At 41.4% G+C, this 17,428-nt stretch overlaps 1 protein-coding gene across 2 annotated transcripts in view; it reads right to left on the bottom strand.

Annotated features, from left to right (window-relative positions):
• Positions 1–17,428, bottom strand: part of scube3 (signal peptide, CUB domain, EGF-like 3) — a 64,414-nt gene that overhangs the window by 1,765 nt on the left and 45,221 nt on the right. For both annotated transcript variants that reach the window (XM_067526616.1, XM_067526617.1), the window contains 14 exons: positions 14,746–14,862; positions 12,910–13,032; positions 8,639–8,755; positions 5,179–5,301; positions 4,535–4,651; positions 4,350–4,445; positions 4,105–4,230; positions 3,578–3,739; positions 3,273–3,476; positions 2,506–2,667; positions 2,224–2,391; positions 1,965–2,126; positions 1,679–1,876; positions 1,397–1,549 (listed from right to left, as the gene is read on the bottom strand). In XM_067526616.1, coding sequence (XP_067382717.1) covers positions 1,397–1,549; positions 1,679–1,876; positions 1,965–2,126; positions 2,224–2,391; positions 2,506–2,667; positions 3,273–3,476; positions 3,578–3,739; positions 4,105–4,230; positions 4,350–4,445; positions 4,535–4,651; positions 5,179–5,301; positions 8,639–8,755; positions 12,910–13,032; positions 14,746–14,862 — 2,028 coding nt within the window. The remainder of the gene's footprint in view (positions 1–1,396; positions 1,550–1,678; positions 1,877–1,964; positions 2,127–2,223; positions 2,392–2,505; positions 2,668–3,272; positions 3,477–3,577; positions 3,740–4,104; positions 4,231–4,349; positions 4,446–4,534; positions 4,652–5,178; positions 5,302–8,638; positions 8,756–12,909; positions 13,033–14,745; positions 14,863–17,428) is intronic.

The raw sequence follows: 17,428 nt of genomic DNA, 5'->3' as shown, positions 1-17,428 counted from the left end.
AGAGCTAACCACTCAATCACTCAGAGCCCAGAAATGATGCAGCTCATGGATGAATCATATTTTAGTCTAAGTAAACACATAAGCAGGTCCAGTCAACAAGTGATTTATTCAAGTAACTGGGACACGGTTTCAGAAAAGAAAACATGCTTTTTGAGAGCTGTGAATAAATTCGATGTAACTGATGAGGAACCTGTGAGGTAGAAAATGAATGTGGGTATGTGGGTGACAATCTGTGCAAACGTATTACTAAACCTGAGATTTACAAACGGTGCACATACATTACTAAGAGCTGTCGTGCCAAAAAGTGTCTCTGTTGTATGAAGACAGCTGTTTTTTTTGGGGGGGGGGCATCAAATTGTCAAAGTGCAAAACCACAAGTCCAAGTCCAGCATGTTTGAGAGTTTGACTAAACTGTAACTGAATAATCCAAATAAATTGAATGAGTGTGTGTATTTTTCCTTCTTCTTGTCACCATCAAGTCCTTTAAACCTGTGTGAACACCTCTAAAGGGACAGTCCGTCTTTGACAGGACACCTGCATGAGAGTTTGTGACCTTAGGTTATTAACCTCTTCCCACAGTTGTCACTGAAATGTTTGTTCTACGACATGACTTATGTATACAGTCACTTTGCAAAGTATTCACACCCCTTAAGTTTTTGCACTTTCTACTGCTTTATATAGTTATTTAAAATTGGCACATTCCCTCACCAATCTACACAAAGATCTAAAAAAAAAGTTTTAGTATCTCTCTCTTTTAAGAATATATTCAAACTCTTGATTCAGTACTTTGTAGAAGCTTCTTTGGGAGCGGTTATAGAATTTTTTGGGTTAGTCTCTACAAGGTTCTCACACCTGGATTTAAGCAGTTTATCCCACGTTTCCTGACAGATTGGACGGGGAGTCAGTCTCAGAGACTTGTCCTGTAGAAACTCCACCATTGTCATGGCTGTTTGCTTCAGGTTGTTGTTGTGCTGGAAGGTGAACCATCACCACAGTCTGAAGTCACAAACACTCTGCAGGAGGCTTTTTGCTGCCACCTCTAGGTTTTAACAGATGATACTCTAAGTATTGCCTGTCGTTCCCCAATAACAGTACTGTCTGACAAGGCTCTGCCCTCCTGCTCTCAGTCTCACTTAAATACCATTTGGCAAACTCCAGTCAGATCTATTCAACCCCAAATCCACCAATGTTCTTTGTGGAGGTGGATTTTGTGGCTTGTTTTATGTCCTGTACATTGTGCATGTAAAATTACCTTTTATAGTCAGGTCACTTATACAGCAGCTTACGGTTCGATAACATTAGCAACCGTAAGCTACTGGCCACGCCACGCCAAGGAGACATTTTTATAGACGGGGATAGAAAACATCTGGCGTGATAAAATGAGCGTTCTACATACCGTCATATGTGACGTAGGGGATCTGAAACCCTCTGGCGCTGTTGGCCTCGTTAGACTTGAAATTAATCCAGAGACGTCTGGAGCGAGCTGTGAAGGCGATAGGACGCTCATACGTTTGACATGTCTCATAGGTGGTGATGGACGTAGCTGACCCTTGCAGGGGCACAGAAAGGACAACGATGACTAATCAGATTTTCAGAACTATTCCTTGTATGGTGCAATAACGGGTGTGTGCAAACAGTAAATTCCAATGAATCAAAAACAGGAAATAGAGACACTCACAGTTCTTCCTCATAACCAACACGTCGCCACACTCATCTTCTGAGGGCAGGAAAATCTCTGGCACCACGATTAGGATCTTGCGCTTGCTGGGTGGGTTGATGTTCCAAATACACTCCACATTAGCAGGATAATTACCGGGATAGTTAGGTGACTCAATGTAACCCATGAACTCACCCATCTCTCCACCGCATTGCCTGTCTAGACACAGACAAACAAAGCAAATAAGATTCCAGCTCAGGCTTTAGAAATCTGAAGACCCACAACAGTTATTTATTTTCACACTCACTCTTGCACTGCGAGACACTTGTCGCTCCGTCAAAATCAGTGGTGGTGTTCCCTGGGCAGGAGATACAGTAGTTCTGTCTAAACTCGGTCTGATAGGTGCCCACGGGACAGCGGATGCACCGATGCACTGTCGTGTTGTAGTAATGACCTGGAGAGCACTGAACTGCAAAGTGGACAAAGACATTAGTGGGAATATTTTTATAGAAGCAGATTATCCAGCAGTAAAAAAATAAATAAATAAAAATACAGTGAAAGCTGACCTTTGACTTCGCAGTCATGGAAGGAACTGGCACCTTCCCGCTTGGTGCCCAGACCCCCCCCACAAGGGAAGCAAAGAGTCCGTCCCAAATCTGGCTGGTAAGTGCCTTGGGGGCACAGCTGACACGGTTTGAACCCGTCGCTGGAGAAGGACCCTGTTGGACACTGACCTGGGTTTGATTGTAGAGCACAGAGAGCGGGTTCACTAAAGGCAGGAGCACTTCTCACCCACCAGAAATATGTGCTTAACATCATCCCCCGTAGTTGACACTACTGTAGGCTACCTGCGCATGAGGAGATGTTTCGTGCCCCGATGGGCCCGTGGCCGTCACTGCCAGGGCAAAGGTCACAGGCCAGCTGCCCCTCCTTCTCCTGGAAAGTGCCGGCTGGACACGGGGCACAGCGTTCCTGCTCGCCTTGGTAGTAAGACCCTGGCGAACATCTGACTAAGAGAATATCCACAATGGGTCCAGTCAGAGATTACAGAGATTAAAGACTTCACTTTACTTCATGAAAACAAATATACAAGTCCAAATTATTTAGAGGTTTCTGATTGATGCAGTTACGTCAAACACAGCAAACTTGAATATACGCTCAGTGGCCACTTTATTAGGTACAGTGTTCAGCCATTATCACTGACCTACAGGCAAAATACTTGCTCCGTTAGGCAAAATATTAAAAGAAACTATGTTCATCATGAGGTCCTGAGCACCATCACCACTATGACCTCAGTGTTAAACACAGTGTACAGTACATGTCATATCAGCACGACCTGATAAGGTCGGTAAATAGACATACAGACAATATAAGCATCATAAAAGTTGACTTCACAGCATAACAGCTGTATTCATTTGTATTCGATTACATTAGACTGTGTTTTCCTACTATAATGGACATTGTATTTGTACTTATTTCATAAAAATGTGCAATATTAATTATGATAAGGTTAAATTTTTACTCTTCTGCCATTTTAAACCTTTCAAATCTAAAACATTAAGTTATACAGTAAGATAGCTCATCTCACACCCATGGCCACGCTCTCTAGTCTTACCACATCGGCCATTGTCCCGCTCCCAGCCTGGACCGCAGTTCTCCTGAGTAGGAGCAGACTGGGGAAGTTTCTGGGCCACCTCGTATTCTAAACCAGCAACTCGGATCAAGAAGCGCTCCTGGTTGATGGACTTCTTCAGAGCCTTGATATATGTCTTAACTTGCTTCTCCATGCGCTGCCTCAAGCAGCTGAGATTACAACTGCCTGGTTACACATAAATAAATAAAAGTAATCACTAAAAAACTATTATGACTGCACAGTAAGTGATTAAAAGGTCAACACTGGCAATAATATGTATAATTGACCTGTAGTGTCTCCAGGTTTGACCTCAGCCTCCAGCTCCAAAGTAATGCGTGTCACCTCTTTGTTAGAGGGGTTGCGTGCTCGTCGCCCTTTGGCCTTCTTTGACGAGTCACACTTAAGGTTGACGAATGTTACTAGGCAGTTGCTGCAGGGCTGCCCTCCTCCTGTAGATCAAAGACCAAAATATCACATTATTTGCAGGGCCAAGTGACATAAGATGTCAGTAAATCCAAACATAGGTAATTGATGTTGACTAATGTTTGTTAGTTAAGAGCTGCACATTATCATCTTTATTATTTGACAAATCAATTTGTGTATAGAAAACGCAAGAAGCTCACCAATTTTGCCAGCACCCAAAAGCTTGTTTTGTTAATCTAACAGTCTAAAATTCAAAACACTTCATATTTGAGTATATGTGCTAGTGAATATTTGGCTTTTGTTGGACTGGAATAATTCATCTGCTTTAAAAAGTAACCGACAAATGGACTTATTGTTGCAGCTGTAAATCATATATCCCAAAGATGGATACCTGGTATACCCGGTCCTAGTGTCCGCCCTCTGTCCTCAGTCCGGCCTGTCAATTTAGGGTGTAGGTGGCATTTGGCGTTTTTAATCTTGAAAGAAGCAGTCTGCTTCACTGGAGGGGCCAAAGTCTCTACATACAAATACAGCAACAGTGGGTTGGAGCACAAACACAGACTGTTTGTGCAGCTGTGATTGACATATTGTATCAGTGAGAAGTGTCTGACTGTAAAAATCAGTAGGGCAGCAAACCTATGCAGCTCTGACTATTGCTGGAGTTGAGCCTGGCAGGGGACTTCCCTCTGAGGATGGGGATGCCGCAGCTGACTGAGTAGCTGTTGTCAGACTCTGCAAAGGGTCACATGCAAACAAAATACGTTTATAAAATGTTTAATAACTTTGAGTTTAGGAGACTAATATGTGGTGTTTTAAGTTACCTGCCAGGTAGTGAGCCTTAGAGGCACAGGTGAGGGAGCAGCTCTCTTTCTTGCCTGTCTTGCTACAGGTCAGAGTAGCCTTAGGTGCTACCAATCCAGGAGGACATCTCACAAGCTCTGAGAGGAAATAAAACCCACACTGAATCACTTACTGTTCAAAAAGGCAAAGAAAAAGAGCAATTTTGAAATTATAAATTAGGAAGTAGGAGTTTCATCTAAAACAATTCCTGCAGATTCTCAGTGCAAGATTAATTTAATTATTGTATATTTGAATATGTCCCAGGTTACAGTTATAACAGATAACAACATTTAACTCAATGCCATTTCGACTAAAGAATGTAAATTTGAGATTGTAACACTTTGGAATTTGTTATACGGAGATTGTTTTGTTTTCAAAGAAAACATTTACTGTGATTTCTTGTTTTGTTCTTTGTTAAAACATTGTGATTTTTTTTCTATATGTTAAAAAATAACCTCAGGTTACCACTCTGATGACCTAAAATGGCCTAGTGGCCAGAAAACACTTGGACAAATGCAGCATCTTTTCATTTTTACCACAAACAGAAATCACCAGGCACTGAAACAAGTCTGATGTGCTTTGACTGTGCGTGAATTAGCCACTGGGGGGCAGTACTGCTCCATACCAGTGCAGTCTTTCTTGTTCCAGTGCAGCTTGTAGCCTGGCGGACAGGTACACTCGTAGCTTCCCAGAGTGTTAATGCAGCCATATTTACAGCCCCCTCGATTTATACTGCATTCGTCGATGTCTGTGAACAGATATGTTAAAAGACAATCATAAGTACCACTCATCTGATTCACTGCACCAGACTGTACAGCATAAAATATGTATTTATGAGAGACAAATAGGCTTTTCACTGACAAAGATGGAAGAACAAGGTGGTCAGACTAAAAAAATCTGGAGTCAATTATGTTGAATAGAATGAAAGAGAAACTTAGTCATTAAGAAAAATTACAGCTGTAAATGATAAGTTTGTGTGAGGTCAGTGCAATTCATCCTGTCTGAGAATCCTTTCCTGGGAAGATGAATGTGTTTGCATGTAAACAGAAGTGATTCCTCGCTCTGATGTCGCCACATTCAATTTTGCAGTCAAAACTTCTTTGCTCTTCTGCTTCTGCTCTTCAGTGAGGAAGACTTATGATGAACAGTAAATTATAATCACCTTTTCAAACAAATACTTAGCTCAGACCACTAAACAGACATCCAGTATCCAGTGCAAGCTGGCTATGATTGATGCCAGACAGAAAATGTGTTTAGTGAGCAGAGCTGAGGATCTGGCAGACAAGTGGTGGAGACACCGGGAAAGAGACGGAGATAATGGCAGTGATTGATGATCTGGCCTGCTGATATGAAATGCTCTTCCTTGTCTCATTCAATTATTCACCCTGAATAAAAACAGTGTGCGTGCCACTGTGCTCCCAGAAGAAGATGATGACTTCATCAAGAGCGCTCTGGCGATGTGTAGCCAGAGCTGCCTGGAAATGTTGTGAGAGATGTGCTGCTTATCCCCCGCATCAAAGCACTCAATTTAAAGGACAAAGGAATCTAATGAATATCTGATGGAGGGGGAGCTCATCTGGCAACAACTGCTGTTTTGTCTTCTTCGTTCCTCCAATACTTGAAATCTAACCAAACAGTTGCTTTCTGACCTTTTCTTAAGATCTGTTAAGTCTTTTTCTTTGTGAGCTCTTACAGAACGGAGCAGAGAGGTGCCAAAAAAGAAAAGGATGCTTCAAGAAAGGAAATCTGACATTTAGACTCAACAAATGCTTTGTGTCAGGGAGAGTGGAATTTTGGAATGAGCTGGTGAGCTCATGGAAATGTTGCCATCTTTAAATTTTAATCAATTTTGCGTGCTTATTCATCAGTGCCAGCAATTCCTAGTCCAAACAACACCATACTGTGAGTTTTTCCTCCCGGAGACAATCTGGACAACGTTCTTGTATTTTTTTATTTTTATTTCAATTACTGTTAAGAAATCCACGCAGACGCTATGTGTGTGTTTTTTGGAGCATTAGCAAAACCTCCAAGATTTGTTGCACATATACTTGTAAAGCAGAATAAGAAAGAAAACATTTCTGTTGAGGTCACCGCCGGCTGGATTAAGTGACATAAAGAAACATATTTAATCACAACAGCTCTGAGTGTATTTTCTTACCAGATAAGCAAAAAAATGAGTGATTGTTTTGCTAGCTGAGAGGAAGAATGGCTGGATATACGCTCACTTGGGAGGAATGTTGACAGGCCTAGGCACAATGCTTGACAGCAGGTCACTGACCTAATTGAGTTTGTTTAGGGTGTTTCTATTGTTAAACGCCGAGCACAGCTTTCTGAGTTGTCTGGCAACTGTATTTTGGTTGATAATACGCACAGGGAATAACATAACCTTGGTTATGGCAGGGAGTGAGGAAAGTACAACACAACGCACCATAACACTTTGGGGTTATCCAACGCTTCCAACGACGCCGAGGAAAAGTGAGGGGAAATCATTCATCACCAGCTCTCTCAATAGTGGTATACAGAGTCATTTATGCCTGACTATCTTCTTCTCTTAGCAGCTCAGTGTGGCCTGATCACAGCCCATCAAGTAAAAAGCTTTACAAATCCAATTCTGGTGCTTTTATTCCCTTAGCTCACAGCTAATACAGAATGAAGGGAAATGGAACCTGTTAGTCCCACTCACAATACCAGTTTCTAATGGAAGAAAAAACCAACACCTCCCATTATTATACTGCCCAACACCATTACAGACACCTCTCTGACTTAGATTAGAATTGGATCTTTATATGAGCGTCACAAAGGGGCTGTTTACTTCTAGGTAACCCTGTTCTATCCAGAATGAAGGCCTTGCATAGTAAGAAAACTATTTTAAAAAGGCATTTTTGCATGTACGCATGCATTTTTATGCATATTAGCTCAGTGATGTTCCCTATTCTATTTTTTGCTGCAACAATTCTGATCAGGAAACCTACTGAACTACAAAAAAACACATTGGTACAAATCTGTGTGTTTTGAGTGTATATCCTGTGTCTGTCTGTCTCCCTCACAACTACTGTGAGGCCCTGAGGCGCTGGAGACAGCAGCAGATTCTAACTGGTGATACACACTCCATCAAAGGAGTGCCGCAACACCCTGATGTGCACTGGCGGGTCTCTTGCTGCCTGCCAGGCAGATCTGACGCGCCCCCACACACCTCCTCCTTACACCAAAGCTAGCTTCTGCTATCTGTTCCACACCAGAGTGCAGTAGGTACCCGCTAATGCTTGATGGACATGGTCATACTCCACCTTGAAGGACCATAACTGTGGATTTTCATGTTATAGTCCATTAACTACAGCTCAAATCGTCTACACTTTACATTACTGCCAAGTGTAGTGTAAGTTCTTAGATTGATTTCCTGCCTTCCAGGCAGCCACCTGTTTTCAGTTCTTTCTGCCCATTTGAAAATCAACTTGCAGAGACTAAAAATGGGTTAACATAGATAATCCATCAACGTGAACATTTAGTTACATTTAGTTTTTGTGCAGCAACACGCAAACATCATCGTAACATACAAATAACAGTTCCCTCACACTATGTAAATTACGCTCATTTGCCAGTTTCTGTAATTAACTAGGTTACTGTGCCGAAGGTTCAGAGCTCTCAAGTCTCAGACAATAAAATTTGAATCGCTATTTCTTTTAAAAGGCCAGTTAATATTCACTTTGATTACCTGTCAAAGTTAAAAGACTATTCTAACATTCTGGTGGCACATGTTTACCATCATTATAATCTACTGCTGTGGAGAGATATTTCACCCACAAGCTACAAATGTTAACCTCACTGGCTGTCAACTCGCTTAGGAGAATTACCAAAGTCATCCATATTATCGTATATTCCTCTGTAGTTTAAATCAAATTTTATGTAACCAGTCGTTAGAAATTCCAATTTACATTAATAATCAATCTCTGTTGAGTTTTTGTTCTGCTGAACAGAAGACCAACTAATAGACAGTTAGCAAGGTGATGAAGGATGCAGAGGAAGAGAGATGGGCAGGAGTTTCACATCAAAGAGCAGACATGAAGGGAATCGACATGCTGGCTCACCTCCGCAGTGTGCCAGGCCGTAGAGGACGTAGCCTTTATTGCAAAGGCACTGGAAACTGCCGGCAGAGTTGACACAGAAGTGGTCACAGGCGCGGTCAAAAGAGCATTCGTCAATGTCTGTGGAGATAGAAATACACTACAGTTCAACAATGGGGAGAAAAAGTTCTTTCATGTCCCCCCCATCATAGCACTGTATGTTTCCTGTTTTCAGCTTTTGTATTGTATGTATTTCAATGGGTCAAATCACACATCACAACAACAGCAAAAAAAAGATGCCGTTTGAGAAGCAGACGTCTTCTGTTTGGTGCTTGGTATAGTGGCTGACCTCCTGCAGTCACGCAGTTTTCCATTTCGATGCACTGAAATGGAATTTTCAAACTATTTTGGAAATAACAAGCGGCTACAGAAAGAGTCAAAAGAAAGTCTGCGCCTCACTTGATAATAGCAACTGAAGGGCTGTTTTTTCCTCACCATGGAGAACCTGCCAATCACTTTCCCTTTTCCCTGTCTTAACCGAACCATAATTGTCCCAGGATTGTTAGAAACCACTCTTTTGTTCTGAGGGATGAACATCATGTGTTGATAAATCATTGTGAAAACAGTGGTCATTATAATATTTAGAGAAATATAACAGCATAAATTCGAATAAGTGTCTTCAGTGTCTCTGGTCCTTCTGACCCCGCCAGCCTTGTCAAGACTGCAAATCTACACTGACTCAGCCCCTTCCTGCCTGCCAGTAGCCTCTCTGTTTAGGCTTTGAGCTTGTTTGCGCTCTTGCATGTACGTCCTGATAAGTCTCTAAAATGTCAAGGGCTCAAAAACTACAGTACAAGGACCGATACATGAAGCTAAAGGAGATGGATGACATTAGGTTTTATTACGACCATATTTTCTTTTAAAGTCAGCAATAACCTATGTCAAGCTCAAGCAGCACATGCAGGGAAAAATAGGGAAGTGCTACAACTTTGCTGGATGTCTAATTGTTAAATTTAAGAAAGGCTTCCAGGATTTTCCCATGAGTTTCATGCTTTCATCCACTGCATCTGATCCTCCTCTGGGTTATGAGGCAGCGCCAGCCACCATCAAACAGATGATGCAGGTATTTTACTGCAATTACAGGAGTTCAGTTAAATAATGGGTTACCCTGAAGAGCCCAAGACAGCCTGATAAATGTCTGCACAAATCTTGCATACTTCAACAGTGAACCAAAAAAAAATCCACGTATTCACACTGGGACAACGCTGAACTCTGTTCAGAGCAGTAATGACAGTCACTGAGGTTAATACTTGGCAGGCATGTTGTGCAAAATATGGAAAAGTGTTAAGATTGAGAGTAGGAAGCGAAATCATTTTAGAAAAGAGCTTCAGGAGACACGCAGGTCCAAAAGGATGAAAAACCTTAGATGCTTGATAGACATACACATGACTTAATTACACTTTATGTAGATGAACAGATGCCACTTAAAACAATATATAGGTTGAACATTTAACACATAGTGTAAGAAGATAGATAGACCCAGGATAGAGAGGCCAAAGCAACAAAGAAAAAACAGAAAAACAAATAAAATCTTTCAAAGGAACAAACTCTGAAATACTCCCTGCTGTATGTCCCCACAGGATTGGCTGGCACATAACTGTATGAGGCATTGCAAAAGTGATCGTTTTCGGCACATTAAACATAAACTATGCTCAGCAGCACACTTTTTTTTAAGCAAAATAGGGATTTAAAACCCTCTGGTATTAGGCGTGGTGACTGAGTTTACCCTCAAAAAATGTTGCAATAAGCGACGCCAGAAATCTGCAACTTATCATTATGTCATTTTGTGTTGTGCCACGTTAAACAGTAGATGTGTGAAGGCATATGGGACCCTTACAACCATCATTTACCAGGCAGCTGAGATGAAGAATGCAGTGGGTGGGCAGGACTGCATCACGAGGTGCTGTGTCTGTAGTGAACCATAGAAAGATTAGGTGAAACAGTTCCAATGCTGCCTTACACTGCCTGCAACACCTAAGGAAAAAGATGGAAAATACAAATCTGGCTTTCCATCATTTATTTTATGCCTTTGCTCTCTTGCAGTTCATCATTTTAACCACCACCTTTGCTCAAAATAAAATTCTAGGGAGGCAAAAGAGGTTGACTAAAAGTAAGTACAGATCACTGATGTTTTATATAAACACATAAGGGCTCCATCAACCTGTAGATGTTCCCTCTGCTGACGAACATCTCGCTCAATGCCCACATGTGGACTAAGAGCAAGGAGGAGATGAGAAAGCAAATTTAGAAGGTGTTGAGGGTGGAGGAATGCTGAAAGGGGCTCAGCAGACATGCCCCATCCTGACTTAGAGGCCATGGTCCACTGACAGCAGGGAAACACTGTGACTGTTTAAACCGAGATAAACCCAGAGTTCAGTTTACACATTTAAACACCACGTGGAGACAGAAAATGTCTATTTAATTGTCCCCGATGTCGCTGAATAATGTGACAAACCAGAACTGTAGTTTTCTACTGCCAAAACCACAGTGCAGTGGATGTGAATTTACAGTGCGTGTGCTCCATCTGCGTAATCTGCCAGTTCTCGACTTAAGTTAGTGAATGAGATCCATGGTGGGGGTATTATTTTATTTCATTAAAGTGAAACCTGCAAAGCACACAATGGATGGGGAAATTAAAGGGGAACTCCACAGAGGAGGATCGGCCTGTGAAAACAGATTCAGGTCTTCTGTGGCTCTGTAGGAGCTTTGTCAACACACGCACACACAAAATCACCAGGGTTATCTTGATGTTGCGCTTAGAGGCGTAATATTTTTTAAAAAGATATTTTTTGCTTGTAAAACTATAGACTCAGAAAATTATTTTTAGGAAATTACAAAAATAATATAACATAATTAGGCTGTTACACTAAAGGTTTCTTCCTCCTGGCTCTTTTAATTTGTACAGTCCAAGAAAAAGTGGAAAAGAAACCCACTCAAACTTTTTTTACCCCCCCACCTCTTCCATTCTTTGAAACTAAAAAAATCTCATCTTCCCCCTTTTTTGGGGAGGTGGGGGTAAAATGGGATTATGGGAAATGTGGGGTACAATGTTTTAACGTTGATCCTCAGAATAGGAATTAAAAGTCATTGGCTTCTGTTACTTTCATAGTGGCAATTTAATTTTTTTTCTACCTTCAGCTCTTTAAACACAGATTTGCATACCATCATCGTGGCTTGACACCGAGAAGGCTTTACTGAGGGGTATTCCATTTTTATTTTGCCTAAGTCTCATTCCACAAGTCCCCCCCCACAAAAAAAGGAAAGGAATGGGAGAAGAGGACATGGAGCAGACAGGTGAGGAGTGTGTGTGATCCTGGCAACACCTCACTCAACAGGAGGTGAGCTTTATCACAGCCTCACTCTCCAGACAAAACACACAGCACCAAACAAGGACAACCCTGTTCCAAAGCTGCCCCTGTGCACCCAAACAGCACATGGCTGAGTTGGTAAAGGCATGGTGCCACAAAAACAAGCACTGATTTACATTCCTACATGCACGGAGCACATTTTCTCAGTTATCTGTGTTATTTTGGCAAAATAAACTTTGCATTGTTCGGCTCCAAATAATGAGAGAAAGGCATCCCACCAAAAATGGATACGGAATGACAAGAAAGTGGCTGCAAAGCCACATTCTTTGACCACATGTGATGTTTATGTACTGTGTAGAGAGTGGTGTTATTCAGTGCTTTAATTCTAAAGCCACTGCATGGCATTGATGTGTAGCAGGCTGAATATTGATTGACCACATCAATAAAGAAAAGAGAATTTTTAAAAAATAGCATGTCATCTGTTTTTCCACTCGGAGAGAGGCTGAGTTCGGCTCTGCAGTTCTAGCCTGCCTGTCTTCTTTCACCAGATGTTTCTGCAGTGGCTCGATTCATTCAAGAACCAGGGGTTTTAAAGCTGGGGCTCTAATTCCCCACACCTGTGTTCAGCCATAGTGAACTCTTTATTTATTCTGCAGCTAGTCCTCCCTGCTCCTGCTGAGCGATGCCTGCCACCAAATGTAACAGACAAACAAGCTAGAGAGGCCGGGTCTGGCTTCTCTGCACACTTGGGAAAGCATATTTGTGTCCTGGTTGTAGAGCATTTCCATTCTGAGTGACAAATACATTCAAATCTATACTCTACTTCTGGGAAACAGAAAACACTAGGGACACGCTTTAGGGTAGTAGTCCACGTGAGAGTTTGTTTGATTTAAAAGGAGGACAAATGTGGGTAAATGGCCTACCTACCTTGACAAGTTCTCTCATTGGTGAGCAGCTTGTAGCCTTTCTTGCAGCTGCACTCAAAGCTGCCCACTGTGTTTCGACACACGTGATCACACCCACCATTGTTCAGACGGCACTCGTCGATGTCTGGCAACAGAGATTCACATCAAGAATGGTGTAAATGTTAAATCACATGTCACAAATGTAAAAGGGAGAAAAATAAATGAAGACCTGCAACATGAACAATATTTTGGTCACTTTGGGGTAATGCAACCTTAATAAATTACCATTTTACTTTAATACAGAGAGCAGATATAGAACGTATTTGGAGCTGTATTTCTGGCCACTGGATGAATTTAACTTCAATATTCCCTGCTCTTTAACTCGGTTTTTAGTCAGCACTTCCTCCTGAGGGAGAGTTCTGACTCTTTGGCTGCTACATGCTCCACTCTGGTCACCAGATAAATGTCAACTGTGACTTTGTTGTTTGCCAGCATACAGTCAATTTATTAAAGCTTTGTTGCTGTAAAGAGCTTTCTGTCGTATGTGAGCAGTTAGACTAAACCAAAAACAGTAAAGTCGAAAGCAGCAAATCCACAACAATGAGCTGAAAAGCTGCATGCAGCTGCTAAGTCAGGTGAAAAGCCACTGGCAGATTCTTTTCTAATTTCCCACCACATACAAGTAGTTGTGTGATCTATTGCTAATATAAAAATATTGATCATAGCAGCTCTAACAAAAGTTCATAAAAAGGCTGTTAAATCTGAACAGAGGAGTGGAGACATGAGAAATCAGACGATTATGTGTTTGGTTGTACTGACTTGCTGTAAGCTTCAGGGATTTCCTTACTGGTCCTCAGAGGAGTTTAAATCAGTTTGCCTGTAATTTGCTGCAGCTCTCACACAGCGAAGCCTCATGGCAGTGAGACCTCTAAATCCTCATTGTCTTCTTATGATTAGTCCCATCTTTATTTCTGTAGCCAATACCCAATCAATAAGTCGTGTGTTCATCCCTGCATTTGATGGTGTTATGCCTTGGTGATCGTCTCGGATTCATTCGGACTCATTACCATAAATGAGGCGTCCGTCTCTCGAGGGAGTCTTCATCATCTGGTTGAAATAATGCCTCACAAATAGAATAAAATAGTCTCCTTCTTTGCTCCATCTTCGCTCTCAAAAAGTGTGTGGCCTGTAGCAAGCCCCTGCATCTTGTGCCAGTGCTGCCTGGGTTTGTTTTCCTCTTGTTTCTTCTAAAACCAAACTAATAGAAGCCAACGTACAAGTTGTTAGTGCAACATTAGGAGTTGTAGAAAGCAGACAGATTCTTTTTCCTGCTTTTCTGGGAACACAGATTGTCCTCATTCTCTCTCCGAGATTGTCTACTTCGTAACTGTCACCGGGGTCTTTGTTTCTTCAGTCTCCAAATATAATTCTCAGTAAAGTTTGGAATTGATTTTATTAGACATAATAGAAAAAAAAAATGGGTATAGTATGGAGGTTGACAGTTGGAAAAGAAAATGATAACAATGCCCTGGAAAAGCTGCCAAGAAAACCAGTGGCATGACAAAATATTACTCAAAATAGTCAGTGGTAGCAGTAAGGATGCAAACATTGTAAGAAGCCTTGTGGCTCCACAACAATGACGGCGGATTCTCTAAAGAGCAAATCCATCTAGCAGGTTGGCAAACGTGTTAATGTGCAGAGTGGAAACGGTTTAAATGACTTGATAATAATTCTTGTGAGCTCCAGGTGGAGAAAGAAGCTCCAGTGTGTTTGGCAATGTGACAAGCAGGAGATTAATTTGGTGACAGCTGAACAGGTGCAGGTTGAATGCTGTCTGGAACTGAGGGGGACGCTTTACCTTTGCAGGTCTTGCGGTCTGGTTGCAGAGTGAAGCCAACAGGACAGCTGCAGCGGACTCCTGTCACTGAATCATGACATGTGCTATCGCAGCCGCCATTGTTCACCGCACAGGTCTCTGCGGGGATACAAGCACTCACAGTCACACAATCCCCTCGAAAAATACACAGTGGATACTGGTCTTGACCTACTTATGGCTTTCATCAAAACAGAAAATATTAACACTGGTAAAATAGTAAAGATTTGAAGACACTATTATCATTCTGAGTGTCAAAAAGGAGACAAAGATGAGAAGAACATCAGGCTTTTCAGGTGGTAAAGTCAAAAAAGCAGCAGCTAAATGGGATTAACAGTGACGTGCGTGAATAATGAAAGGGGGCAGGAAATATTATAACACAGCCAAATATAGGATTTTACACACCTTCTCTGTGTGTGCATGTTTGCTTCTTTTTGGGCAAGGTGAATTATGACCTCTATTTAAGACTTCTGTCTACAGCTTTGACTTCCAGACAGATGTGGACCAAACCACCACTGGTTTCCTGGTTTTCACAAAACCTTCCACACATTTTGAGGATGAAAAAGCAATTTCAGAGCCAGTGTTGGCTAGACAGATTTAAAAAAAAAAAAGAGAAAAAAAAAGAAGTAAGAAATACTGTGGGGGTGGGGGTCTTCAGTGGAGACAGGATAGCTAAGGTCTCTTTTCCAGACAGTGACAATTTCATAAAGACTTATTTTAAGCAACAGCACAAGAGAAATAGTTTCTCTCTCAGGTATATATATATATATATATATATATTCGCAATATGGAACAAGGTAACTGGCCGTTCACACTTCTCTCTAATGGACTGTGGGATCCTGGCTGGCAGGTCCTCCAAAAAGGAGCCAATGCAACTGAGTTAGTTGAAGACTTCATGCTGGCAAGGAGATGGCAGCTCATGGCTGCAATACCTTTTTTTTTTTTATAGCAACTGAGGATCCCTTTGGGGAAATACCTGACCCTCTTCACTTAAATCAAAATCTGCACTGCCTGCAGCCGCCATAAAGCAGCTTTCTCTCAACTCCAAAAAAGAAATGGAATTGCGTTTCATAGCAAAAACAGGTGCTCAAAGTGATGTAATGTTTTATAGCAGCTTCGTAGATAACAGCTTAATAACAGTTGAAGGGATATATGTTTGCTTAAGGCTGAACAGAATGCTTCTATAAACTAGGAAAAATGTCAAGTAAATATTAATGCAGATGGTGTTTAAAACATTACATTTACATTTAGTAGATGCTTTTATCCAAAGCGGCTTACAAGTACATTAAGAAAAAAAACTTTTAATGGGACTATTTTGTCCTTTGTAAACACTGCTATGAAAAGGGGGGGGGGTCAGAATAGATTTAATGACATGAATATTTGCGACCCCTTTCAAATTCTACTGTATACGTTCTGGCTGCTGCTCTATTTTGTCTGAGCTAATAACATGTCGTCATACTTTGGGAAAAAGCTTACCTTAAAAGACCTTAAGTTATTTTTAATTTCTTCCATTGAAAGCTGCACAAGAATCAGCAAAGATTATTCGCTATAAAACTCAACTTTACTTTAAACTCTCTTGCAGTTTGTCGCTGTGTTAAGGAAAGAAAACAAAAACACTAATTAAAAGTTAAACTTAAAATCATTCAAATGCATCTCTGCAAGATGTAGCAGACTGTGGACAGTTGGCAGATGAGACGATCAGACGGTGTCAGGGCATGCCTCCAAAGCGCCTAGTCAGGCAGCCTTTTCACCAAACTGTAATGATGATGTGTAAAGAGAGCAAATAAATATTTCTGACATTATGGTTTTGTGAAGACAGGGGAGAGACACATGCTCTGGTATGTGTGTGGGTTTGTGTGTTCTGGATGTGCACCAGCCACATCTACAGTGCACCATGTTGGGACCCGCAATTACAGTAACAGTGGGCAGACTTTCGTAAATATTCCCCAATGTGATGTGTAGGGTGTTTGGTCTAATTTCGAACCTCTGCAGTATATGTTTCATACAGAGACGTTCAGACAGTACACATACGATTTAAACAGAAGCCACAGGATTTCTGGCTGCAGCACTTCTTGACTTACATCAGAACTGTTGACAAGCAACCACAGTGCAACTTGTCATCAGCCAGTTCTGACAACCGCAAACAAAGTACGTCAACGTGCAAATGGATAGAATTCACAAAAAGATACAAGTCAGATTTTGCCCGAGTGCTGGGAAAAGGATCATTTTTAAAAGTGAAAATTCCACAGTTTCTTGACCAAACAGCAAACATGCAGCCAGAGTGAAGTTTCTCAAAAGGTGCAGGGGGTTATCAGACAAAAAAACCCGACTGAAGCTCTGATGTGAATGCTCTCTCAATAACATCAGCCCAGACAATAATAAGAAAATAAAACTACAAAGGACAGTCTGTTCGGGTGCTCGAGTTAAAACAGTGAAAGCAAACCTCAACACCAGCCTCAGTAAGGTAGAGCAACACAAGAAATCAGGAGACGAACCTGATATAGCAGGATGCAAAATATGTCTCCTGTTCTTAATGTTTCTATTTCTGAGCGGAAAAAAACTGAATCTAGGACACAAAATCCTGAAATAGGTCAGACTGTTATACTGTAGCATGTAGGGAACTCGGTGTTCATGTACTTACAGTAGTAACAAGTTGTAACTTAAAACA

This window comes from Channa argus, chromosome 13, assembly GCF_033026475.1.
Source record: "Channa argus isolate prfri chromosome 13, Channa argus male v1.0, whole genome shotgun sequence".
Taxonomy (NCBI): Eukaryota; Metazoa; Chordata; class Actinopteri; order Anabantiformes; family Channidae; genus Channa; species Channa argus.
Note: the sequence above shows the minus strand (reverse complement) of the source record. Positions and strands in the feature narration are given on the sequence as shown.